We start from the raw sequence: 26326 nt of genomic DNA, 5'->3' as shown, positions 1-26326 counted from the left end.
AGCTTGCCATTTCTACTTCTTGGATGCTGGGTTAATGAAGGTAGGTGATTCTGCCTTATTGCCTTTATCAGCTTGCCAGAGAATATTTACTTACACAGATGAACCCTAACTGTAATTTATATTCTGTGGATGACTTAATCTACGAGTAGAGTTATTTGAAATGCACTAGTTATGTACCATCCAATCTCTATTGTTTAAAAGTACTTAAAATGGCTGAGGCAACCAGCTCTACTGCAACAGGGTAGGAGGCTGAGGCTCATATGAGGTGTTTCCTGAGCCAGGGAAACCCCTGGAAACACAGAACCTTGCCAGGAGCCAGCAGCTCTCAGCAGAGAGTGGGGCTGACAGCGCTAGTGTTAATAGCAATGATGCCCCTCTCCCACAAAGGCAGTCCAAGGGAGCAACAGTGACCAGGGCATGGTGCATCAGTTTGCAAAGGAGGGCACAAAGGGAAGGCACCTCTGCAAATGAGGGACATTCCACTAGCCAAATGGAAAGACTTAAAGTTCATATAACCCAGCAAGCAGGTACTGCTCTGTGACCATTTGCACAGGTCAAGGGTATTCATTTTACTGGACCTTCAAAGCAGAACCAACGGCACTTGTCTGAGAATAAAGGCTGCAGCTCTGGTTGAGGGGTCTGAACCATCAGTGCACTCAGCAGTGGCTAATGCCTCCACCCAGATGGAGCTGCTGAAGGGAGAGGCTGCAGTACAGACCTCAGACTGCAGGAAGTGTCTACATCTTTCTCCTGGGGCAGAGGCAGGCAAAAGACTTGCCTGCAAAAGGTGTACACAGGTGAAGGACCTCCTGCAGTAGGTGGCTGAACTGCAGGAACCAGTGAGAAGGCTGTGTAACATAAGTGAGGCTGAGAAGGAATTAGATAGCTGGTTTGCAGTAGACTCATGGTTAAACTGCCAAAACCTCACCATCCCCCTCACACCCCCACCGCCCCTCTCCCCCAGTATGTATGGAAGGGAGGGGAGCCAATAATGAAGAATGGAAACCTGCTATGGCGAGGACCTGCAGGAGGAAGAGACTTACCCTGAAGCTCTTGCAGAACCATTTCACTGCTCTGTACACTGAAGAGGAAAGACCCACCACATCAAGAAAGATGCTGGAGCTCAGTGGGGCAGCCCAGTCTGCTCCCCATGTAACAACCACTGCACCTAATGATAGGTGCAGGTGACAGGAGGAGGCAACTCTCTTCTGAGAGGGATGGAGGCACCCAATTGCCAACCTGATGCATTCTGTAGAGAGGTGTGCTGCTTGCCTAGGGCCCCTATCAGGGATGTCACTAAGAGACTAATAAACCTTCTACAATCTACTGACTATTATCCACTTCTGTTCTTTCACATGGGCACCAGTGATACAGCCAGGAGCAGCCTGAGGCGTATTGAGAATTACAGAGCCCTGGGAGCAATGGTAAGGGGGTCAGGAGCACAAGCATTTTTTTCATCAATCCTCCTGGTCATAAGGAAAGGGGTTTGAAAGGGCCAATCAAAAGAAGAACATAAGCAGTCCAGGAGGTTCCTGGAATGCATTAATGATAACCTCTTTCTCCAAGTGACAGAGGCCAACTAAGAGAGATGCTCTGCTGTACCTTGCTCTCCCACAAAAAGAGATGCTGGTAGAGAATGTGACACCAGGACAAGCCTTGGCTGCAGTGCCAGTAAAATGTTGGAATTCAAGATCCTCAGGGCAACAAGGAGGACACAAAGCAAGCTCACTGCCCTGGACTTCAAGAAGAACAGATTTTTGCCTCTTCAGGGATGTGCTTGGTAGAGAACCATGGGATAAGACCAGGGAGGGAAAAAGGGCCCAAGAAAGGTGGTTAACATCCAAGAATCACCTCCTTCAACCCAAAGCATTCTATGATTCTATGATACGTACAACACCCAGCACAAAGAGGCTGTGATCCTGACTGAACTGCAAACTGCAACACAAAAAATTATAGTGACTGTTCAAGCCAGGTCCTGAATAAACTCACAATCCCATTTACAATTTAGAATCCATATTTAACATAGAATTAAAGTAAAAATCAGAAGTCTGGAAAATAAGAAGCCACATTTCACTACCAAGAGTCTGGGTGAGCAAGAACAATGAAACAATTAGGTGATGTGGTCTCAAAAAGAACTTTAAGATTGACAGCAGAGAGCATAGCTGTGGACTGGCTCTTTTCTCAGAAGAATTCACACAATTTCTGCAACAAAAGCATATTGGTTACACTAATCCTCGCTGTCTAAAACACTTTGCAGCACTTCCTCCAAGAACGCGTATGATCTACAGCCTCACTCTTCTGCCCTTAGGCTAGATCCTTTCTCAAGTTTAGAACTGTCAAAATCCAGTGAAAGATGAATAGAAAACATAATCAGTGTCAACCAAGTCACAGAAAACACGCATGACAGGTTATCTTCACCAGACTGGCTGCAGACTCACAACTTTGAAGTCAACGATGTGGGGGTATATATCTGTCCTAGAGAAACAGACTGCTTATCTTTGAGAGGGCAAAAGAAAATGAGGCTAAAGCAGAAATATTCAAGTCCTAGCCAAAAAGCTGGACCTGACTCTTTAAATTCAGGTTACTGTTTCCCAAAGAAATGTTTATGCATAGAGATTGAAGCTTGCATACAAAAGGAATAATAATTATGCAACTCCTAGCAACTCCTAAGAGAAATGTTTAAACGTTAGATTGCTTCAGACACCGTTTCAGGCTATGGAAGAGAGGTGTGAATTTCTGCCAAAGCCTAAGGTTGTCACTTCAAAGAAGAGATTTTCAAATAAAATCAAGTATGTGGTAGCCCTAATTTGTGCACTCCATTACGGAATAGTTGGATCATTTATTGCAAGGGTGTATGCAAAGAACTTACCACAAAAGGGCAGAAGAGCAACAGGAGGGAATTCTACTCCCTTTTCCCATCTACAGAGAGAATGTAATAGTAGCTTTATCACTTAAAATATTAAGTTACTATGTAAGGGTCTGATCTTTTCAGCAACTCTTAAGACAACTGGAAGAACAACCTTTGCAGAACAAGGATGCTGGTTATTGCAGGCACCATTTAAAACTTCCTGTGGGGTTTTCTAAACAGCAAATTGGGTGTGCTTAAACTGCAAGACAAGGAGTTTCTTCTTCTCTCTCCTCTCCAACATTTAGGATCATTATTTTGGACACACATGCCTTCCAAGGTCCTCTCCCACCACGCTCAACTCCTGGGCTATGCGATTGTCCCATTAATTCTTTCTTTGTACATGACTGTCTGGAAGAAGAGCAGATGTAGGCATTGACACACTTATTGCCAGGATTAAAAAATTGTGGAGAAGCAGGTGGTCAGTCATAATTAAAAAGACAGACTGGACAACTTATAAAATCGTACTTTTGGGAGTTGTGACACGTATGTTATATGAGGGCTGGCAGTTGCACAAGGTTTCTGTTTCTATGCCTAAGTTAAAGCTTTTTCACAACTCTGATCAGATGAACAAACTTGTCTAGCTCTATAAAGACTGACTTACACCCACTTTTTTACTCCCAGTATATATCCTTTTCCATATTTTCTGTCTGTATTGTTTTCAATCTCAGGCCTGTCCCTGCTCCACATTCCTTGCTTTATGAGCAGCCTTTATGCTTAGTTTCTTTCCCCAGCAAAACTTTCATTGCAACTATAGGAAAAAATAAAAGCAAGGCAATGATTCCCCTCATTGTCTCAATTTAGATTTTGCTATCTTTGATCATGAAATACTCTATGCCCTAGTTCAGTTGATAGACATTTCTTTATCTGCCTCATCATGCTAATACACCATATGCAGTAAATTATTACTATTAATGGAAGAGTAGCACACAGTGAGACAGTACAGCATTACAGAACAGCTCTCAACAACCTGATTTAGTGTGAGGTGTCCCTGCTTATGGCAGCGGGATTGGAACTAGATGATCCTTGAGGCCCCTTCCAACCCTAACAATTCTATGATTCCATGAATCACAGAATTATTGAGGCTGAAATAGACCTCTGAGATCATCAAGTCCATTACTCCCTGTGCATACAATTATGTCAACTACAGTTGTCAAGGCGTATATTTATATGCAAACTCAAGGTTTGGAAAGGCTTGGAGAAGAGATTTGAATAATCCTTGAAGAGGAGGAAAAACTTTATTTTCCATATTGAAGAAAGTTTGTGAATAGTTCAGTTAAGCGAGGAGGTGATTGCTTCCGACCTGATGAATGAACATCAGTGCAGTCAGACAAAGGAAACAAATGCACAAAGCAAGCAACAGAACCTGGTCTTTGACTACAGAGTAGGTTCTGCCCATTAGCTAGGTACTGGGAAAGGCAAAGAGACCTTGTGGATTTCATCACAGGCTAAGTACAGTAAATGTGCTTTCCTTGTGTCACCTTTCTAACGCAACGATGTATTTTAGCTTCTGTAAAGAAACACTCACACTTGCTTAGGCTGACTTTGCTTGATGTGATTTGAAGAAAGTTGATGATATACATCAAGGTTACATTTTTACAGGGCTGTAAACCTTCAAATCAGTATATTGGGATGCCTCTGCACTTACAAGCAACACAACACATATTCGAGGGCAAGAGGAGAACAATAGGGTGCATCTCTGACTCTGAGCCAGGGAGAATTAAATGGTTTTAGAAGTGCGTTAGCCAGCAAAATGCTCCAGTTTGTGACACAAAGCAAGCAACAGAACCTGGTTTTTGACTACAGAGCTGAAGACACTAGGTTCTGCCCATTAGCTAGGTACTGGGAAAGGCAAGGATGCCTTGTGGATTTCATCACAGGCTAAGTACAGTAAATGTGCTTTCCTTCTGTCACTTTTCTAATGCAATGATGTATTTCAGCTTCTGTAAAGAAACACTCACACTTGCTTAGGCTGACTTTGCTTGATGTGATTTGAAGAAAGTTGATGATATACATCAAGGTTACATTTTTACAGAGCTATAAACCTTCAAATCAGTATATTGGGATGCCTCTGCACTTACAAGCAACACAACACATATCTGAGGGCAAGAGGAGAACAATAGGGTGCATCTCTGACTCTGAGGCAGGAAGAATTAAATGGTTTTAGAAGTGCGTTAGCCAGCAAAACGCTCCAGTTTGTGACAGGGTGGTGGGGAACATTTTTCTGATTATCTCCTTACACAGTTACTCTGGAAGTCTCCTTTCTTGGTTAAATTATAAAGGAAATTTTCAAGGAGCTGTGGGAAAATGGAGAAGATAAGAAAAACTACTTGAGGTGGATATTTCAAATCCAAAGCCATTTATCAACTCATTAAGAGGAGCAGGCAGTTACTTATTTCAATTCACGTTTAATTCTGCCCCCTTCATCCCCCTCCCTGGCCCAAGTGTGATCCTAACTTCACTCATGATCAGCAGTAGCATGGAGAAGTTACACTGAAAGTAATAGTTAGGTTTTATAAATAAAAATATAAAGCAAATTCTTCCAAATACTGAATGCAAACAAGTACTTGAACACTACACCAGCCTCATAGGTCTTTATCATCTACTACACTGTCAAGCTCTCATCTGTCCCAAATCATTAGGCCAGTAGAACAAATCACACAGATAATCAGTGTGGCAAATCATTCTATATGGAACATCCTTGAGGAAAGTGCTAATAAATAGAACAATTATATTCAAACACCAAAAATCAACAAAGCCAAAACGTTTAACAAACCACAGACAGCCCTTTTACCCCTGTTTGCTTTAGCATTTTCCCTCCCCCTCAAATAAAGATAGTAAAAAAAAAAATCTTAGAATACCTTTGAACTTGTGAAAGACGGCCCAGAGCTCAGCAATGTCCGTGGCAAATGTTATGTCTGTGTCGAGGACAATGACTCGCTCAAGATTGGAAGGTAATGTCTTAGTCAGAACCAACTTCATCAGCCCATAAATCCCAGAGTAGTGCTTGTTGGGGATCCAAGACACTTCCGACTGACAGGAAATGGGAAGTGGGGAAAAAAGGAAGAAAAAAATGATCTTCATTAGAGAGAAGAGACTCTTCCTGACATTAGTTTCTTGACACAGTGAAAGATCTCTGTGATGGAGAGAGACATCTAAAATCCTGCTCTTAAATTAGCTTCAGAAAAAAAAACCCAAAACCAACGTTCTTTGAGAAAACCACTTCACATAATATAATTAGTTGAGACTTTCCAACCTGGTACAACCCATGCTGAGACATCCATGCATCCTGCTAAAATTGAAATCTATTTTTACTTCAAAACTTCAGGTGTCTTGCACATTGCTTTCATTTTCCAATGAAACACAAACTTTTGGATCCGCCATTCACAGAATTTTCTGACTCTGAAGTAGAAGTAACAAATACAATTTTTTTGCTTTCATTTCTAACAGATTTGGAGGTAGGAACTTCAAAAGGCCAGTGATTTGGAACAATGGGCCAGAAAATTGCAAAAATATTGTTTCTTACAAGCTCACAGTTTCCTTAGGCCTTAAAGCTGCCAATGTTACACAGACATGATCAAAACTGGAGAAAGTAGGAGACATCTTAAGCCACATTTTTTTTTGGTTTTATATACTGAAGAGGCAAAACCCAACATTTATTTTACTTCTTAAGGGCTAAAGAATACATTTCAACAGCTTCTAGAATAAGTTGGGAGATGAAACTCAGTATTTCATTGTGCTACTGGCACTAGGATTCTCCATGACCTATGCTTAATTTTCTTTCTGTGAGACTCAGTTTCTCAAATAGTAAAAGTCACTGCAGAAAGTGGGATATAGAAGTTTTTGAAAAGTTCCTGTTGCCCTGTCTGAAACTTTTCTTGTTTAGTATTTTAAAGGACATGCAGTACAATTCCTAGATTTTAAGTTTTCCCCTGAGTCATGCTCCCATTAACTTCAATTAGTATTTTGTCTATAGGTGACCTGAGTGAGAGATTTCAAGATCTGTCCTGGCATGTTACACTTCAGAGAAAGCAGGCAGAAAGTAAGCGCATTCAGGTAGCTGAGAAGATTTATTTTGTTGTTTAACTGTCTCATATCTATTCACTAGAATTGTAATGTTTCTTACGTGAAACAGCTTTTCCACAGAAGAGCTCATTTCCTCAAAAAACTTTCAAGAATACAGGTCCCTAAACTTTATTTGGAAGTTGGAAGAGTGGTTGAAGACAGTTTAACAATAGGTGATTAGAGTGCATTTCTTTTTGAATATAATGAGGCCTCTGCTGGTGTAAACCAACCTGCTCTTTTCACTTAAAAATGGCACACAACTTTTTTTGGTATTCTTAGCTTTCTTGTCCCAGGGTAAAGCCTTCCCCCACTTCTAAGAGATCAGCTCTCCAGTCATACTGAAATAAAAAGAGTTAAGCTAATTTTAAGGACTTGAGCTTGCTTTTATTGTTACACACCCCTGTGTTGCTTCCAGATGACATGTCCATCATTTCATTAGTCCAAATGCAATAATGTCCCAGAATAAATCCTGATATGCTTCTGCAAACAAGCCTGGTAAGGCCATGGTTCAGGTGTTGCATAAGCCTGAGTCAAGCAGGGCAGGTAAAAGGTGGCTGGAAAAGTAAATCACTTTCAAGGACTGATTACTTTTGTTGCTCTCAGGATTCCCAACAGAATCACAGAATCAATAAGGTTGGAAAAGACCTCAAGGATCATCAAAGTCCAACCTGTCACCCAAGACCTCATGACTACTAAACCATGTCACCAAGTGCCACATCCAATCCCCGCTTGAACACCTCCAGGGATAGCTAGCATTATTGCCATGTATCACTGCAGGGAGATCCTTAGATGGCAGTTCCTTTCAGTCTGGCACACAGAAGCCAATAGCCTGCCATCCTGAAGCCTTATGTCTGAAAGGCTTCCTTTTAAAAATGAAAGGAGCAGTCCCTATTCCAATGGTCCATCACAGCTGGCTAGCACGTGTTTGATTTGAGCGTATGTTGAAGCTTCAACTGCCAATCGTCTCAATGTATCTGAAGTTCTCCTTCCTCTGATGCAGAGCTGAGGAAGACACAAACAGGGGTCCTAATTAGTCCCCAGCACCATTTTTGCATGGCTTTGCTATTCATGAATAATGTAAGTGTTCCAAATTCATGCCAAGGAAAGCTCCTTATGCTACACAACAGCACTGCAAAGGCTCACTCTCTCTGGGTACTATGTATACTCTTACCAAAGAAACAAAATCCCACTAGGGTTGAATAGGTGCTCAGGAGTTAAGATATTATAATTAGGTGACCTAAGCACAAACTCTTGGAAAATTTGCAACCTCCAAGCTGTCCACTTTGATATAACTGGTTACATTTAGCCATTTCATTTATCTAAAATATTAACTAAATATTTCCTTCCTTCCTTCCTTCCTTCCTTCTTTCCTTCCTTCCTTCCTCCCTTCCTGTCTTTCTTTCTTTCTCTTTCTTTTTTTTCTCTAGCACAGTTAAAATGGCCCACATATGGAATGTCTGTGAATCATTTGCTTTATAAGCAAGATCAGAGTTGCCTTCAGAGAGCAAATATTCCTAGAAGAATATTCCTAGGAAAAAAAAAAAACAAAACAGAGCTAGTTAAAAATTAAAATAGAAATTAAATTAGAAATTAAATAGTGTGACGTGTTTTGTCATTTGTGTAACTCAGTCCAGCAGAAGCAGCACATTTTGGATCTCCAGCTCTCAATGTCTGGAATTTTGTTCACAAGAAGAGAGTAAAAAAGAGGCATTTAGTTGGTGCTGACAGTGATTCTCTTAAGTGAGCTCAGTGAAATAATATCTTCTCACTAACGACCTTTCATCAGAACCATCTTTATTCTTTCCATAACTAACGACTGAAAATACACTAAATTATCTAAACCTATTCAGTGCTTCTGGCTATGGATACAGGCCTTACAGAAATAAGGAAATCACATGCCCATCAGTCTGCATCCTGTACATAACTGATCACTCTGATAAATGCCAGAGAAGCAACAGTCTCCAAGTCCAGCAGCACTTTTCCAGCAAGTTGTCTTCCCCAGCTATCTTCTGACCATCTCAGGCAAGAGCTGAATAAAACAGTGGATGCAGAGAGCTAAAAATCAGCTTTCTCACACCTGCTACCACAGTGTAAATGTTCATTACAGGCAATGTTCATTACAGTGTCATTTTTAAACAGAGAAGTCAAACCTAGACATGATAGAAAGAAGGGAAAACGGTGGCTCACACCCTGCCTGTCAATGGATTGTAAAGTGACCACATTCCCAAATCTTTAGGGATTGTTAACTCTTAAAATTTGAGTCTGGTTGCCCACACATTGATATCAAAGAGCATAACTCTTCGAGTAAGTCACCACAAATATGTTCAGCCTGACTTCAACTCTAATACTGTACATCTTCAGGGAACTGCAATTGTTTTTCCCTAAGCATGGTATATTTTTCTCCGAAAAAGAAGACAATGGGGAATTTCCCCAGGCTTTCCAAATGAACACTGATTGCTCTGTAGTTGTGAAATCTGTACATGGGCAGGCATCTTGAGCCTCTTTGAAAGAGATGGAGACTTGGTCTTGTAGACTTAGCAGAGAGCCAGTTTGGAATATACTACCAACATGAACAGAAGGAAAGCAGAAACACTGATCAACAGGAAAGGACAAACAACTTAAGGATGCTTGTCTTATGTCAGATCAAAAGGCCACTGATTTCAGTAGCCCACATCTGATAGTGGATGGTGGCAGGTGCCTACTGAAGAATATAAACCCAGGGAAATTCTACAGTGGTACTGCACTATATATATATATATATATATTCCCATTCTCTGGCAATTTGCACCAAATTTCAGAGCTAGACTGGCATTTTCTTCATCAGCAGCTTTTGATGGATTTTTCATTCATGAATCTGGTTGATTTTTGAAGTCCTGTAAGTTTTCAGCAGCCACAAGCTACTGCAGTGAAGAGTGGCATGCTTATTTACAGCTCCTGCTGATTTGGACCCAGCCTTCTATCAACTTAATTTAGGTCACATTTGTTTTCACAGAACTACCAGAACAGCAAACCATTTTCCCTCGAGTAGTTGTGGCTAATTCAGAACCTATCACTGTAGACATAAATTTATGTTTCTTTTTCTCGTGTGTCTTACTCTGCATTTATTAACAGCTGCCACCTGATCCTCACTGGGATAAAACCAAAGTAAACAGCTCTTAGATGAAAATGGGAAGCAGGGTGCAGGGATGGGTGCCAGTCTTGAGCGTAAGTGTGGAAAAGAACAGGGTAAGTGCTCTAGTTGAGTGAGAAGAAAAATGCACTTAGAAGTCATGTGTCAGTGTCATATTTGCTGAAAGCACCATTAATTAAATTTGATTATTACTACATATCTATTTAAACCCTGTGCTCTCAAAGGCCATCAGTCTTACAGGCTAAGATATTTTGCAAATATTATTTTGCTGCACTAACCCTTCTCTTTGCTACATTACTAAAAGAATGATAAACAGAGAGTAAGGTGAAGCATAAGAAAAGAGATAATGTATTTGCTGTGTTACCTTTGTGCTGGTTTATATAGACACAGACTAGAACATAAAAACAATAGCAAGCAGAGATGCAGAGGAAAGTCAAATTAAGATTCTGTAGGACTGTAAACGTTTCTGTCATTGCTTCCCATCTTTCCCTGAAGTGTTGGAGGTTGACTGAAAACCTAACAACTTGGCTGCTGGGTGCTTCTTGGATTGAGAGGGTTTATATAATAGCATCATTAAACAAAGCACTCAAATTCTAGCTCTGAGACTTCATCTCCCCTCTAAATACAGCCTTTCCCCAGTTAACCAGGTCAGATTTCCTCCCTACCAGAAGGAAAATCTATCCTAACTTTTCCTGATGAATAGGGTGCAGTCCATACAGCATCACAGAATAACAGAATGATTAAGGTTGGAAGGCACCTCTGGAGGTCACCTGGTCCAACCTTCCCCTGCTCAAGCAGAGCCATGTTCAGATGACTTTTGAATGTGTCCGTGGGCGGAGACTCCACAATCTCCCTGGGCAATCTGTGCCAGTGCTCAGTCACCCCCACAGTAAAAAAGTGTTTCCTAATGTTCAGAGGGAATCTCTTCTGTTTCAGTTAGTGCCATTTGCCCCTTGTCCAGTCACTAGGCATTTCTGAAGAGAGCCTGGCTCTGTTTTCTTTGCACCTTCCCTTCAGGCATTTCTATACATTGAAAATATCCTTCTGAGCCTTCTTTTTTCCAGGCTGGACATGGCAAGTACTGTCAGCCTTCCCCGGTGTCTGAGATGCTGCAGTCCCTTCATCATCTTTGTGGCCCTTGGCAGGACCCTCTCTACTCTGCCCACATCTCTCTTGTACTGATGAGTCCAGAACAGCCTCACCAGCACTGAATAGAATCGAAGGATCACCTCCCTCAGACTTCGGGAAATAGTTTTGCAGCCAAGGATTTGAGTTGCCACCTCTGTCACGAAGGCACATGGCTGTCTCATGTCCACCAGGACTCCTAACTTCTTTTCTGCCAAGCTGCTTCCAGCTGGGTGACCCTCAGCATGTACTGCTGCATGGGGTAGGTCTCCAGGTATAAAACTTTTCACTTTTCCATGTTGAACTTCATTAGGTTCCTGTCAGGATCTCTTATTTGTTTAATAATGCTTTTTTCCATTTTCTGAACAGAAGTCCTCACTGCCCCACGGAATACAGAGCAACATAGCACTCTCTGAGCTGTAAAGAGTGCTTCCTGTTCAGCATGGTAAGATGAGGGAGGTTTGGCTGATGAAGTGTTTTCCCTGACAGCATGTCCTGAAAACTTCACACTGGAAAAATGCAACCTTTAATACTTTATTGATTTTCTTACTACACTTGTTTAGTGCTTTGCTGCTTCTATGAATGCTAGAAGTAGCAAGATAACTTTTATTATTATCATTATTGTTGTTGTTGTTATTATTTCAAACCATATGACTTTTATTTAAGACATATAATAGAACTGACATTTTCAGGTGCTTTCTAAACTGGAGGAAAATAGTATCACCATTGTAAGGACAATCGTAATATCAACGGTTTTTGTTGGGTTTTTTTGCCACACAAAGCATAAAAAGAGGTGGGAAATAAACAATATTGTATTGATTGGCACAGGACAGGAACTTTTCTTTATACACAGACGTTTTTTTCATCACTGTTTCTCAATTTCACCCATTCACTTCAATCTGCTGTGAGTTTTTTGCCATACTTTTTCTCCCATTCATGAACACTGAGCCACAATTCCAGCAGAACAAGCACAGATCAGGATTAGTTTCAGGATAGTCTTTCCCATTTCCCATTTACCACACCTCACACTATCTAAACTCTGCAGGATTGTCTGCCTGGCTCCCTTTCTCACCCTCTTGCCTCCAGGTGAGCAATATCAACATCTTATGCTGAGACTGGGTTAACTGAATCACTGAGAAGGGAGGGAAATAGTAGGTTAACTTTAAATGTGGGTAACATTCATGCCTGTCTTTAGCATGATTTGCTTTGTTTTTACAGATAATAATTAACAAAAGAATCAAAATAGAAAGAGAGAGAGCGAGCAATTTTAAGTGATCAAGGTGCCTGGTAGGAAGAAAGTGACTGTCACCTGTAATAGCTTCCTCAGAAGCATTGCCAAAAGGAATCTCCTTGCATCTCACCTTAAGAAAATCAGTGGCTTTGCTCTGGCCTTGTTAAATACCCATCAAACATTAACAGAAGATATTTATTTAAGCAAATCCAGACTTTTCTATTAATATTTGCTGGATAACTTGTAACTTCAACCTTGAACTTAATTTTTGCCTGGGTGATTCACAGGTTTCAACTGTACTGATATTCTTCCCCATAATAGGTCCTTACTATTTATATGAATGGTTGTTAAGGAAACCAGGAATCCAGTAAAGCTGGATAACTTTTCCAGATTCAGAACTTCTGGTGCCTAAGATTTTTAAAGAAATAATAATAATTTGCACTGAGAAACAATTGTAAAGAGATGGGGTTTTATACATTTTTGATTAAATTATTTTTCTCTTTCTGTTGGCCTTTGCTGCTGTTGTTCTTACTTATCACAGCAGCACTGGTGACTTTAATAGAATTCTGCCTCCTCTCTTGCTTTATGAACAGATGATATCTTCCACACATGCATGCAACAAGTTGGGATACAAATAGCAGTGAGCAAAAAAGTTGAGATAGAAATGGATGATTATCTGAACCTCTGGGTCCTGGATAATGTAGAGCAAATGCAGAAAGCATGGAGCAAGCCACAAGTGGAAAGGAAGATTAGATATTAAAAAGGCAGAACAAACAAAACCTCCCAAATCAGCATACAGCAAAGGAAAACAATTGCAAATTATTCCTCATCTCTGTAGCAAAGTCTGTAACACAGTCTCCCTGATGATGATGCTTGCTTTTCTTCTTTTTCTTCCCTTTCCGAATCTCTCACCAATGCACACAGATACACAAAGGGCAGACAAATGGGAAAAACCTGATGTAAGAAAGCTTCTTCACAACAACTTCATTAATAACAAAACTAACTGAGAATGCCAAGAGTTAAGCCATGCTCAGTGTTTGGAACCAACATGCTTTACACAGATGAAACTGCAGAGTGTTAAATAGAGTAAAATGGACTTTTTTTTTTTTTTTTGGTCTCTGCCCTTTAGGTAACCTTTAGGTAATTCAGCCATACAGCCTCCTCAGAAAAGAAATTACCAAAAGGTAATTCACCTCCTGGTATTATCTCCTTCCTCTTTTGCTGGCTTTCCTCCACAAGGTTTCCATTCCTCCCTCCTTGCTTAGCCCCACTAAACTCAAACAGCCAGTTTCCACTCACGTTTGAGACATTCTTAAATTTCTCCAATGTTTCTTGCTGTCTCCAAAATGCTGAATGTCCTTTTTGTTTTCTCTGTTGACCTGTGCAACTCCAGCTGTTTTCAGTATGGCAGTCAAGGGTGGAAGACCCACAAGAGTCAGAGCATCCTGAGTGAAGTTTGCAAGAACAAACCAACCAGTTTCCCAGTTCTACCTCTCCAGCAGAGGCAAAAGTGCAAGTCTTCCTTAGAAGGCAAGAGAACGCTTGGTTTTCCCCTTCCTGTCAGTGAATGAGTTAAAAGAGACACAAAAGCTGGACTAGATAAAATGGCAGGAAGACAAAGCTTTCTGCTAAAAGCTGACTGAAAGGTAGATCTGCTTAGAATTTGGCCAGTGGTCAAAAGCAACTCCTGGCTGCCCTTTTCACTTCACCTGTATGGAAAGATAAGAAAGATCAGTTTCATGTTTTAATTGCTAGTGAACTCAATCAACAAGCTCTTTGTACTAATCCATCAGGGAAGATACAAATCCATGGAAATATTGTAATTGCCCTCTTTATAATGTTAGTAACTATGCAAATACATGCACATTAGCTGTAGTCATTACATGTTCTGGCAAATTTCCATGCAGATTTTGGAGTCAAAGTCCAGAGGCATCTAATCTGCATTTTGTACAATGTCAGGATATTAAACAGGTGTCATAAGGACAAACTGTCCAGAATAAAAAGCAACACCATCTCCTGCATAAACACCTTATGTTGGATAGACAATAGCCTCAGCTCAGTGACAAAAACGTACCTGAAGTGTAATTTCTATCCCTACTGGATTTTGTGCAAGTCCTTTTTTCAGGATGGTAAAAGAAAGTGGCAGAACAGTCAAAGTGACTATTATTAACCAAGTAATGTCCGGCAGGAGACTGCAGGTCTGAAATATTAGTTATTACCTGCAAAAAAAAACCCAGCCAAATTAAAAAATGTTGAGGGAAAAACTCATTCTTTTAAGAGTGAAAGACTGCATCCTGTTTGTATCCAGCACAAACCAGAATGTACTTTGATGCAACAGCCTGAGCTGCAGAAGATGATGATTTGTGGAAAGGATGAGGGAACACAGCTTCCACCAGACCTCTGACATCCTAATGTGAAGTCGAAACACAGCAAATGCATAGAAGAAAAAAAAGATTCCTTTCTCTACTTAGAGGGACACCACTAGCCACTCTCTGGCATTCTCACCAGTAAAATCACTTCTCTCCAGACCTAAGCTTTTATTGTTTCTACCTTTAGAGCTAGAATGGTGAAACTTCAACAGATGAAAATTCTGCAAGAAAGATGCATTAGTGGGTGGCACACACATCCAGCTGGTAGAGTAAGAGCTGTATCTCAAAAAGAACTATAACTTCTCTCATTTTCAGAAAAAAAACCCAAAGAATTTACAGGAAAACAAACCAGCTTCCATCCTGCAGGATCAGAGGCCAAGTGATTGGGAACTTCTTATACTGCAACTATTGCTTCAAGAGAATAAAACACATGAAGCAGCATTCCTTTCTCTAATGGTACGTATTCTAATAGGATCAAAACTCCTGAGAACTACAAAGCTCCAGGAATACATCTGGGATAACCAAGATAATAAAGAATGAAATGTATTACAACTGTGAACAAGCAGTCCTAACAATAAGCTGGTATAAGAAGAATTGAATGCAGCAGGGTAGGGGGAAATATTTGTCTTTGTCACTAGAAAGAGATAAGTTGTCTCTCAACAATGCAGCACTAACAATCTGAAGAAAATAAAAACATCCTTGGGCACCTCTGAACCAATGAACTTGATATTCATGACACCAGCTTGGCTTCTTGAGTTCTCTCTAAATATTGGCCAAATACTTCAGATAACAGTGAATTTTCATCAAGGGTGTTCAAAGGAAGCATCCCTGTCAAAAGGTATCTCTTGCACCTTGTGAAACTTCAGATGTGAGTGCTGAAAGCATGAGATTTGACATCGCCTTCTTACCCTAAAAAAATGAAACTTTTGCAGGATTAAGACAGTTTGATCTGAACAGTGATATCTCCAGTAACAGATAAATAAAATGTCACAGTTTAGAAATTCAGATGTTCCCATCTCAAGCTGACTCAAACAGAAGAAGCATCAGTAACATCAAATTAATAACCTTTTTATGTATGGCCCCTTTGAAGCAGGTATTCAAACTCTAAATCTACCTGAATGCCCTTACTCAGGCTGAGATGGTTTCAGAAGACTTACAAGAAGAGTGACCACTCACTTCACTACATGCTCCTGCTATGTCAGATGCACAGCAGGGCTCACAACTTCCAGTGCTGTGAGGAAGTACAATACAAAGAGATGTGCTGTAAGATGAACATCCTATTTTATCACAAGAATTGCCTTTTCAGTCCTACTTCTTCAGAATACTTTCTGCCTACAATGCCTTCTGGACTGCTCCACAGCAAGGAGCTCACATCTGAACCATCATGCAACACTTCCCTGCATTCCAGTTGTTTCTCAGAAACAAGCCAACACCAAGTACTTAACAAATGATGAATTCTAACAATTCCAACTCCCTGGTGATGAATCAAGGATATTCCTGGAGTCTTTCCAGCCTGCTATCTGTTTTTTTCAGCTTGGAAAAACATATACTTCAGTTCTTACTAAATCTAAAAGCAAGGATCACTAAACATTTTTACAAGATGCTCACATCAATACCGGTCCTGAATAGGAATGCCTTGCACAGTCACTTCTATCAATAATTGAAAGCCCTATGACAGGGAGGTGTCCTTCTGAGCAAGTGAAAAGCCATTAAGCTCTAAGACCATAGTCATTATATGTCTTCCTAGCTTTTTATCTGTTAATGCCAAGAAAAATTGTGCTGGAAGAGCGGATGACCATTAACTCGCCCTAACAAGTACCGGAGATATACAACCTATACCCCTTCTGCAGATCAAAGTGTTAAATAATTTCCTTATGTCCAGGTCAGGACAGCAAAATGCTTTCATTTCTCACAGCTAGGTGACAAAGCTCTGAGCAAGCAGTTGCTGTAATGGAGATATGTAGCACATACAATTGTTGCAGCAGGCATTTCGAGGCACTGCATGGTTTTAACATCTTTTTTTTCTTCTTCTTTTCCCTTCTTCTTTTTTTTTTTTTTTCTTTCCAGGGTACACTGGACAATTTTTGTCAAACTGAATAAATTTGGGAACATCTCACGTGCAGTTATTAATCTTTTGCTCATTCTCTGCTAAAACAGCCTTCCCTGGAGGTGCAACCCAGGTTGCTGCAAGGAGTGGTATTTAAGAAGCTGAATGCCAAACAGGAATCCTTGCTATTGAAATGTCATAGTCAGCTACTGGGTGTAGTCAGTGGAAGAGAGTTGGCTCCCTATTCCTCACTGGACATGTTACAAAGAGCAGCTACCTTGGCTTCCTGGTGGAGGTACTGACTGTACTGCTTTTCCCTAGAATCAAGGAAGAGCTACAGAGAAGCTCACAACAATTAAAGACACAAGTTACAAGAACTCCAAGGTCCCCAAAACATCAGCAACAGTAGAAAAGCATAAGGGGTTCATAAAGCCAGGCATAAGGATTTCATTTGCAACAGCCAGTTGTGCAGTTGAATCACTGTACAATAAAACACAGACTGGGACCCTTGAAAGAGGCCCAGAAAATATTGCACTTTCTTCCACCACACCAAATTCTTAGAGTGAGAAATCTTAAATTAATTGACAACATTTGTAAATTCAAGGTGAAATTACACAGAACCCTACAAAGAAACAATTCCACCTTTGGCATCTTGCCTTCCTCCACAAAGACAGAGGTGAGGCTGCTTGTGAAAGGTGACAACTGCTGGAAGTCAGTAACAACCCTTCCCTGACCAGCCTCATTGATTCCAACAGCACTTCTTTCATCACAGACCATTTTGCATAGGCAGAAATTTAAGATGCAGTGTAATTTTATGTAAAATTACTTTTTTTCATATTAAAGGCCTGAACAATAATAGAAAACACATCTAATATTTATTTGTAATGTTGCCTGGCTTTCTTTTTTTTTTTTTTTTTTTTTTTTTTTTGTGCAGAAGAGGGACAAGGGAAGGCAGAGGAAGTACTGCTTAGGCTACTCAGTCTGCACAGATAAATTCTGACCACTTCACAAAGGTTCCACTGTGCTGGGGAGTTTGAATTGCTATCTGTTTCTTGGTAGATACTCATTTCCTCCCAAGCAGTCTGAAGGAAAATATCTTGGCTGACAAAACCTGGTCTGTTAATGTCCAGTGATCTGTACTGAAAACTATGGATACAAGAGCCTGATCTTAGCATGGTAACACTGAGTCACAACCACAAGCATATTTTATCACCTGAGACTTCATGTCTCTAGTATTCAGGATGTTCATCAGCAAATACATGAAATCTCATTTATAATTTTTAAATTCAAGTCTAAAACTAAGCCATGCAATCTAGGAAAATCTCTAGAGTGTTTTGGTTATAGACTTTGATTTTCAAAATCTTAATTCTACATTTTTTTTTTTTGTATGATACCATTCTTTAAAAGAGAAAGGGAAAGGGCAGGAAGAAAGAGCAGTCTATGCAAAGTAGTTCACTGACATGTAAAGAAGGCCAGTTTACAGAAAGACAAAAGCCTGATGAAATGCAGGAGCATTTCAAGCTCACCAAAACACATGGCATATTTGACCAAAACCACAGTGCTGTAGGAACACTTCGATACCTACTACTGTGTAAATGAATGTTGTGTTTCACATCCTTTATTGCATTAATAGCAATTTGGTATTGCAAATGAAGGTGGAAAGAAAGGAAGGAAAGCAATGTACATCTGCTTTATAACTTTGTGTGCTTGCCTCTGAGATATAAAGTGAACTACTTAACAGATAAACCATCAAGCACTGCCCTTGAACAATACACAAGCTGCATGCAGTGCAATGCAAACATAGTCTAACCATTACAATCCATGACAGCAAGTAGTCATAGTAGGCACCAACTATTTTCACTAGTTCTGTGAAAATAAATTGTTATGAATGGCTGCCTCTGCAACATCCACTAGAACTGCTTGACCAGAAAAAAGGTACAAAGCAGAACAGTGGCCAGTTTTGCTATTCAAGCCTCTATTAACACTGCTGTCATTGGTGCCCTCTGCAGTTGATGTGACTAACACTAAGCTAAGAATCAAATATCATCTCCTATCTTTCCAGTTGTCAATCAGGCCCCTCTTTCCCATGTTTAGCAGGTGGTACTTTCAGTTCCATTAGGAACATTTGCTTGGATATGGTTTCAAAGTTGGTATATGGCAATGCATGATGTATACAGCCCCACTGATGTTATCCTTCACTGGAAGTGCCTCCACTAGTAGCAAGAGATTTCATGGAATTTCCTTTGCTTTTGGTGTCATTTGTTGCACTCACAGTTAGAAACATAGCACACTTTAAAACAGCCAACATTATGGGGATATTGTCTTAGGCTAACTCCAGTGAACTGCTGTCACAGCTCAGATGGAAGCGGCTAAGCAATGACTCATCTCATGCCTAAGTAAATGTCTGAAGTCTGCTGATATTTATGCCACACTAATACTATCCAAGCTTGGGTTTGTTTTTTGGACCACAACACTGATTCTTGACCGAGTGTGCAGACTGCATCAACATTTCTGACATGATATCACCTAAGGCAGGACAGGTAGTGAGATTTGTGGTTGATTGTTCCGGGTACAGTAAAAGCTGTAATATTGTCCATACATGCAGCAAAGTATGGAGCTTTTCTCATTTCACTTTCAGGTCAAATGGTCATCTACTGCAAATACCTATTCACCAGCCCTACCTTCAAGTTCATAGATCAATTGCAGCATGTTCATAGGCTGAACTTTTTAAAGGACATGACTTTTCTGCTTTACCAGTAATGAAAAGACTGTGTTTATCCAGGCCATCAAGATTTACACACAGCAGAGCAGACAACTGCTCATTCTACCTTCTGCTTCAGAGCAGACAACTGCTCATGCTAACTTCTGTTTCCCTCAGTTCACCTGATGTTGTCAGCAGACTGTCAGGCAACATCTGGGAAAACAAACCCACTTCATTTGTATTCCACACATCACACATACAGTACTGCTTTATCAGCTGCTCCTTCTGCTTTGGGCCAATGCAGTTCACAATGGGTTCAATGTCTGCACTTTGTGAGTGAACTGACATGAGATTCCACATTGAATAATGAAGTGTAAAAGTAAAGCACTCATGTTGCACATCTTCCATAGTCAGCTCTGCAGTTTCTTCATGTAAGCCTGAATTGAGAAAACCTACAATATCCTGCAGCCTAATATTTGCGAGCCACAGCTCTAATGGATCTTTCAGACCAATGTTTCACAGATATGTTTTTGTTATTTATTTAATGTTCAAAGAAGACAATTTCCAGTTCTTTTGTGGAACACGCTGCTGTAATAACTGCATCTTCTGCACTAGGTCCAAAGCTGAATAACAAGACTCGTGTGATGATACAAAGTGAACCTGCATCACCAGCTAAGTTTCCAGTTTGCAGTCACAGCCATATATGACCACATTGATTTGGAAGAATTATGTATGGGCCATATTGTGTAGAACAAGAATGAAGTCTGTGGCTATGGAACAGCTCAGTTATCGACACCACATAATCAGCTGCCCACACTACAAGGATGCTTATTGAATATCACTAACTGCATGTAGTGAGCTCAGTTAATGCACTGGCAGTGCAGCTCACCATCTGAAGTCGAGGGAGAGGATTTAGGCACAGATCTCCCTTGTGGTTACTGGTAAGGCAGTGAAGAGACAGGCCAAGTTATGCTGGGGGAGATTACAAATTTCATAGTAGAAGTGTCTGTTAAAATCATCAAACTAGCTGTTTAAAAGAAGTATATCCAGCAAGCTCCCATTTCAGCTGTGTCTCACCCTTTTCCCAGAAATGCTGTTATCCTGGCTCATCTCCACAGCCAAGTGCTCTCCTCTTCCACCCCATCCCCTACCATATGCCTCAAGCAGACCTCTCTCTGGCCATTCTTTTCTGCTGTTAATTAAGCAGCACTCACCTCTAGGAAGAGACTGAATATAGGCTCTTTGTGGTGTAGGATGAACAGCTGTGTCACCTTGCAAACTGGAAAATAAGTCTTCTCTAAATTTTAAAAGGAACATCTGACATGCTTAATTAACAGCAGCAGACCAGGTAGATATGTTGGTTTGCTGGCCCTAAAATTTCTGGAATAATAAGTGGTACCTGCAGTGAAGAGCTCATTTCTCTAAAACCCCAAAGAAAACAACTCCTACTACAGAGCCTTATTTTCCACAGCCTCCTTCAGGACATTGGTTGCTCTAATTCCAAACAGCAGATATTTTAAAAACTGCAGGATATGTTAAGAAACATGATCAAATATTTTAGTGTCAAAATTTTGCCTTAAAAAAAAATGAATCCTCTAGTGGAAACTGTTGCCTGAATTCGAAATAGCTACCTGAAAACAGAAACAAAACAAAACATCCATACTATTTATGGAGGATCTAACTTTATGTGCTCCCTTCCACTGTTTGAGCAGGAAGAGGAGGAGGAGCAGAAGCAGGACTTTTCCCAGGACTTAAGGGCTAATATGCCAGCTCCTGCTGCATTAGATGTAATAGGCTGGAAGCTCATACACATCTGAAGGGGAAAAAAATTAAATGAAACTTCTTCTGTAGCAGCTAAAATGCGTTCTAAACCAATGAAACATCAGTGAATGAAAGCTAAGCAGAAAATTCTCAAGCTATTGTTCAGCCTAAACCCTTTTAAATGTTAGAAATTGGCATTGATTGCAGGTTTAAAGAGAACTGTGGAGGGTCTTTAAAACTGAAACACAGTGTACAGTAACACTGGATTCATAGATCACTTCAGAGAAAGGTAGACCTTCTAGTAAACATTCCAGCACCACCTCTGTCTTCCTAACACTGGATAGCATAACCCAGCTCCCAAGAGTACACGTGAAATATATGAACTTAAAATTATTAAGTCCTCTCTAGAGGCTATGTAGGAAACAAATGAGATGAGCTCCTACAGCTGTCTGTAATCAGCTCCTCTGACCTCTTTGCTAAAACTTGCAGAATAATCTGGATATGATCCAGCATCATACCTGGCTTTTAAAAATCTCCATTTTAAATTTACAATTCTTCTGTTCTTTGGCAGTGTCTCTCACTTTGACCGATGCTGGGTACTACTTTATACTGTGGTTTTGGGCTGCTGAAATCAGGGAAATTTCTTGGTATGCAGTATGATAAACTCTGAGCAAGAGTGGCAGACCTGGAAAGATGGATTTATGCATCAATACCAGCATCCATTAAGAAAGTGGTCCCTCTGGGTTACATGAAAACCAGTCCAGTGCTGCTTTAGGTCAACAGCCAAATAAAAATTATAGAATCATACAATCAAGCAGGTTGGAAGAGACTTCCAAGATCATCCAGTCCAACCCAGCCCTAACCAATCAACTAGACTATGGCACTAAGTGCCTCATCCAGTCTTTTGAACATCTCCAGTGATGGTGACTCTACCACCTCCCTGGGCAGCCCATTCCAATGTGCAATCACCCTCTCTGTGAAGAACTTCCTCCTAATATCCAGCCTATACCTCCCCTGGCACAGCTTGAGTCTGTGTCCCCTTGTTCTGCTGCTGGTTGCCTGGGAGAAGAGACCAACCCCCACCTGCCTACAACCTCCCTTCAGATAGTTGCAGACAGCAATGAGGTCACCCCTGAGCCTCCTCTTCTCCAGGCTAAACAACCCCAGCTCCCTCAGCCTCCCCTCACAGGGCTCATAGGCTCCCTCAGCCTCTCCTCATAAAGGCATCTGAAGAAGGGAGCACAAAACAAGACTTTGCTCTCTAGCCTTACATATGCACAGTGTTTTGCCCATACATTAGCAGTTGGGGATCACTGAAGTAAGCTCTCTTGGTTATTATTTACTTAACTAGATTGGATCATAACCAAATGACCTGAAGGAAAACACTAAGAGGTCTGTCTTGCTTAGCTGAGAGTCTAATTAAGCACTGTAAACCCCTAGAATTTGCAGAAAAGCACATGCAATATAGACACGTACAACATTTACAAGAACAAATGTCCTCCTTGCTATGAAGCTGTAAAGAACAGAAGGGAGGTCTCTAGCTAATTAGGCTAATAACAGCTTATAGCTTCACACAGAAGGACTAATAAACCAATAAAACCAGCTAGAAACAAAGTATTTCTCAAGGATCATTTTTTTCTTTTTTCCATCTCTTTCTACAACTTCTTCTACTCAAGATTTTACAACATGGTGTGCTTTGAATTTACCTCATAATTAGCACAGCAATTTGTTAAATTTTGGTTTTATCTTGTTTCAAGGTGCTGTTCAGAACAATCTAATAAATTATACAATTATTGCCACCAACACTAACTGCTAAAATCTGAATATTTCACTCTACCTCCACAGCTAAAACCCATGCAGCTCAAACTCAATGCTGTGCCTCTGTGATCTAATTTAAACTTCTAACTATGAAAAGATAATTAATTCATGCTTTCAGTATATGATTTTATTTTTCCCCTTGAAACTCTCCTTTCTTCATATTCATTCATTTTGATAGATATCCAAATAAAAAAAGGTAGCTATTAAAACATGTAATATTGATACCTTGTCAGAGTGTGTGTCCTTACAGTGTTACACACCTGTGCTAAGGAATGCAGGGAAGTTGAGTGTTTCCAGTAACAGACTTAGATGTGTTGAACAAGATCCTTAAAATTCCACCATTGCTACTAGACAGAAATACCCTGATATTAACATAATGTAAGGAGATGCAATTCAGGCCTGGGCAGCCAGAATCCTGTTGACAGCAAGTAAAATTCTAAGCTGCTAAATATTATCACAGTCTTACAGTATATCAGAGGTTGGAAGGGACCTCAAGAGATCATCAGGTCCAACCCCCCTGCCAGAGCAGGATCACTTAGGGTAGTCTGCACAGGAATGCATCCAGGTGGGTTTTGGAAGTCTCTAGAGAAGGAGACTCCACAACCTCCCTGGGCAGCCTGTTCCAGGGCTCTGTCACCCTCACTGTAAAGAAGTTTCTCCTCGTGTTGAGGTGAAATATTCTATGTTTGAGTTTGAACCCATTGTTCCTTGTCCTATCACTGTGTACTACCAAAAAGAGCCTGGCCCCCTCCTCCTGACACCCACCCCTCAGATATTTATAGACATTGATCAGATCCCCTCTCAGTCTTCTCTTCTCAAGACTAAACAGCCCCAGGGATCTCAGTCTCTTTTCATAGGGGAGTTGTTCAAGTCCCCTAATCATCTTCATGGCTCTCCGTTGGATTCTCTCCAGCAGGTCTCTACCTCTCTTGAACTGGGGAGCCCAAAACTGGACAGAGTATTGCAGCTGTGGTCTCACCAGGGCAGAGTAGAGAGGTAGAAGAACTTCCCTCGACCTGCTGGACACACCTTTCTTGATACATCCCAGGATACCATTTGCTCTCTTGGCCACAAGAGCACATTGTTGCACATTATATTCCATCATCCATTCCAGGGAAGAAACTGCACTGATTTTCACCATTTAGTATCTTCTAATTAAGGGTAATCATGTGGGTCAGAATTAGGTTTAGCCAGGGAGAACATTCTAGCCAGGAGTTCTCCCATAAATTACTAATAAATTCATTTAAAAAGGGATGACATGAAACCAGAAGTCTGTGAGCAACATTTGTGTTTGTCTTTCTTTACCTTCAGCTCGTCTGCATCATAGAAGTCTATGCGCACAGCAGGAACCATCCAAGTCTGGAATAGAGTCGCCAGGATCTGCTTGGCAATTGAATCTGCGATGAGGTGAAAGTGGAGTGGGTTTCGTCTGGTATCAGAAAGAAGAGGAATACATTAGTTCAAATGTTTCTCATTCTTCTTGTAAAAGGAAAGCATCTGAATTTACAAAGCTTTAGCTCTAAGGTCTCAATGTAAAGCGTTCAGAACGTTTTGTGGAGTTCTGCTCTGTGGCCAAAATGCTGAGACACCATTTGAGTACATATGACAACAACAGAAACAGTGGATCAGTTTCTGAGTGGTTGTAAACAAACATAGCTCCTTTGACTTGGGTGTCACTTGACGATTCTAACAGCTAAGGAACTGGTCCCTTCTACTGGTTCCTTAAAAGAAGATCAAGTTAATCCCCTTTGGGAACTTGGGCTGTGAAAGCGATTGCTTTTAGTTTTTAGGTCAACCTGGTAATTTATCTCTGTGGTAAGAACAGTTTGTCTGCAGAGAAGTGGGGGTGGAAGAGAAGGTTAAAAAAAGAATCATCTCACTGAGGTGAAAATTCCAGGACCATTTAGTTTACATGGATTTTTTTCTACAAACTAAACTTGGGGTATCAACAGTTGACCATGGGGACCTAAAATGAGATGTTTCAGGTGAAAATAATCAGAGTGATGAAACACCTCTCCTGTGAAGGAAGATTGAGAAAGTTGGGGTTGTTCAGCCTGGAGAAGAGAAGGTTTCAGGGAGACCTTATCTTGGCCCTTCACTACCTAGAGAGGGCCTATGAGAAAGATGGGGAAAAACCTTTTAGCAGGGCTAGCTGCAAAAGGACATAGAATAACAGTTTTACACTTAAAAGATTTAATCTAGATATAAGGAAGAATTATTTTATAAAGATGGTGCTGAAATATTGGAACAGGTTTCCCAGAGAAATGTTAGAAGCTCCATGTCTGGAAACGTTCAAGGTCAAGCTGGATGGGGCTCTGAGCAACCTCATTGATTTGAAGATGTCCCTGGTCACTGCAGGGGGGTTGGATGAGATGAAGTTTAAAGGTCCCTTCCAACTCAATGCATTCTCTGATATGAGATAATCATGATGGCAGAATAAACTCACAGCTGATCTTCATTGAACCATGTCCAAAACACTAAACCACAACACGCTTTCCATAAAGAGAAACATCTTTTAATCTCCTTCTTGCTCTGGAGTCAGGAGAGGAGATGGACTGGCATAGTCTGCCAGCCACTGACTGTCCCATTACCAAGCTAAAGGGATCACAGCAATTATATCTGCTTCACCAGCTCAGCAGGAGAGAAGAGGACATCCTGGCTCATGCAGATTCCGCAGTAACCAGGCACCTTGCCAAGAAAAAAATCAGGAAAAAATCAGTGATCAGGAAACCCATTTCATTAGCAGAGAAAAGGCCACGAGAAACAAAGTGCAACACCTGTGGCTTTTGGTACAGGCAAAGCAGTATCTTAAGGCAGATGTGTTGAATGTCAAGATACACATTGCACATAGATCCATCTGCTTAGCAGGGGCTGAGTCTGGTATCCAGTAGGGCTATTTCCCAGACAGTGTTCTTTAGGGATTTCCTTTCCTTTCTTTCTTTTCTTTTTCAGGGTCATTTATCTACACATTGCAAAGCAGAATACAAAGAGTGAAAAATCAGTTAAAACCTAGAAAACTACATCTTCTTTCACATCATCATTTAGTTAAATGGAATTGGTATAAAGTATTGCAAGATGAAACACAGTAGTTGAAAAGAAAAAAAATCTGATAGAAAGATACTCAGATGTTCTGTAGCAATTTATACTTATCTGAATGACCCAGAGTGTATGAAA

At 40.6% G+C, this 26326-nt stretch overlaps 1 protein-coding gene across 3 annotated transcripts in view; it reads right to left on the bottom strand.

The window, feature by feature from the left end:
- LARGE1 (LARGE xylosyl- and glucuronyltransferase 1) overlaps positions 1-26326 on the bottom strand; it is a 189219-nt gene that overhangs the window by 96567 nt on the left and 66326 nt on the right. For all 3 annotated transcript variants that reach the window (XM_054386620.1, XM_054386621.1, XM_054386622.1), the window contains exons 4-5: positions 24458-24581; positions 5767-5938 (exon numbers count right to left, since the gene is read on the bottom strand). In XM_054386620.1, coding sequence (XP_054242595.1) covers positions 5767-5938; positions 24458-24581 — 296 coding nt within the window. The remainder of the gene's footprint in view (positions 1-5766; positions 5939-24457; positions 24582-26326) is intronic.

This window comes from Indicator indicator, chromosome 14 (assembly GCF_027791375.1).
Source record: "Indicator indicator isolate 239-I01 chromosome 14, UM_Iind_1.1, whole genome shotgun sequence".
Taxonomy (NCBI): Eukaryota; Metazoa; Chordata; class Aves; order Piciformes; family Indicatoridae; genus Indicator; species Indicator indicator.
Note: the sequence above shows the minus strand (reverse complement) of the source record. Positions and strands in the feature narration are given on the sequence as shown.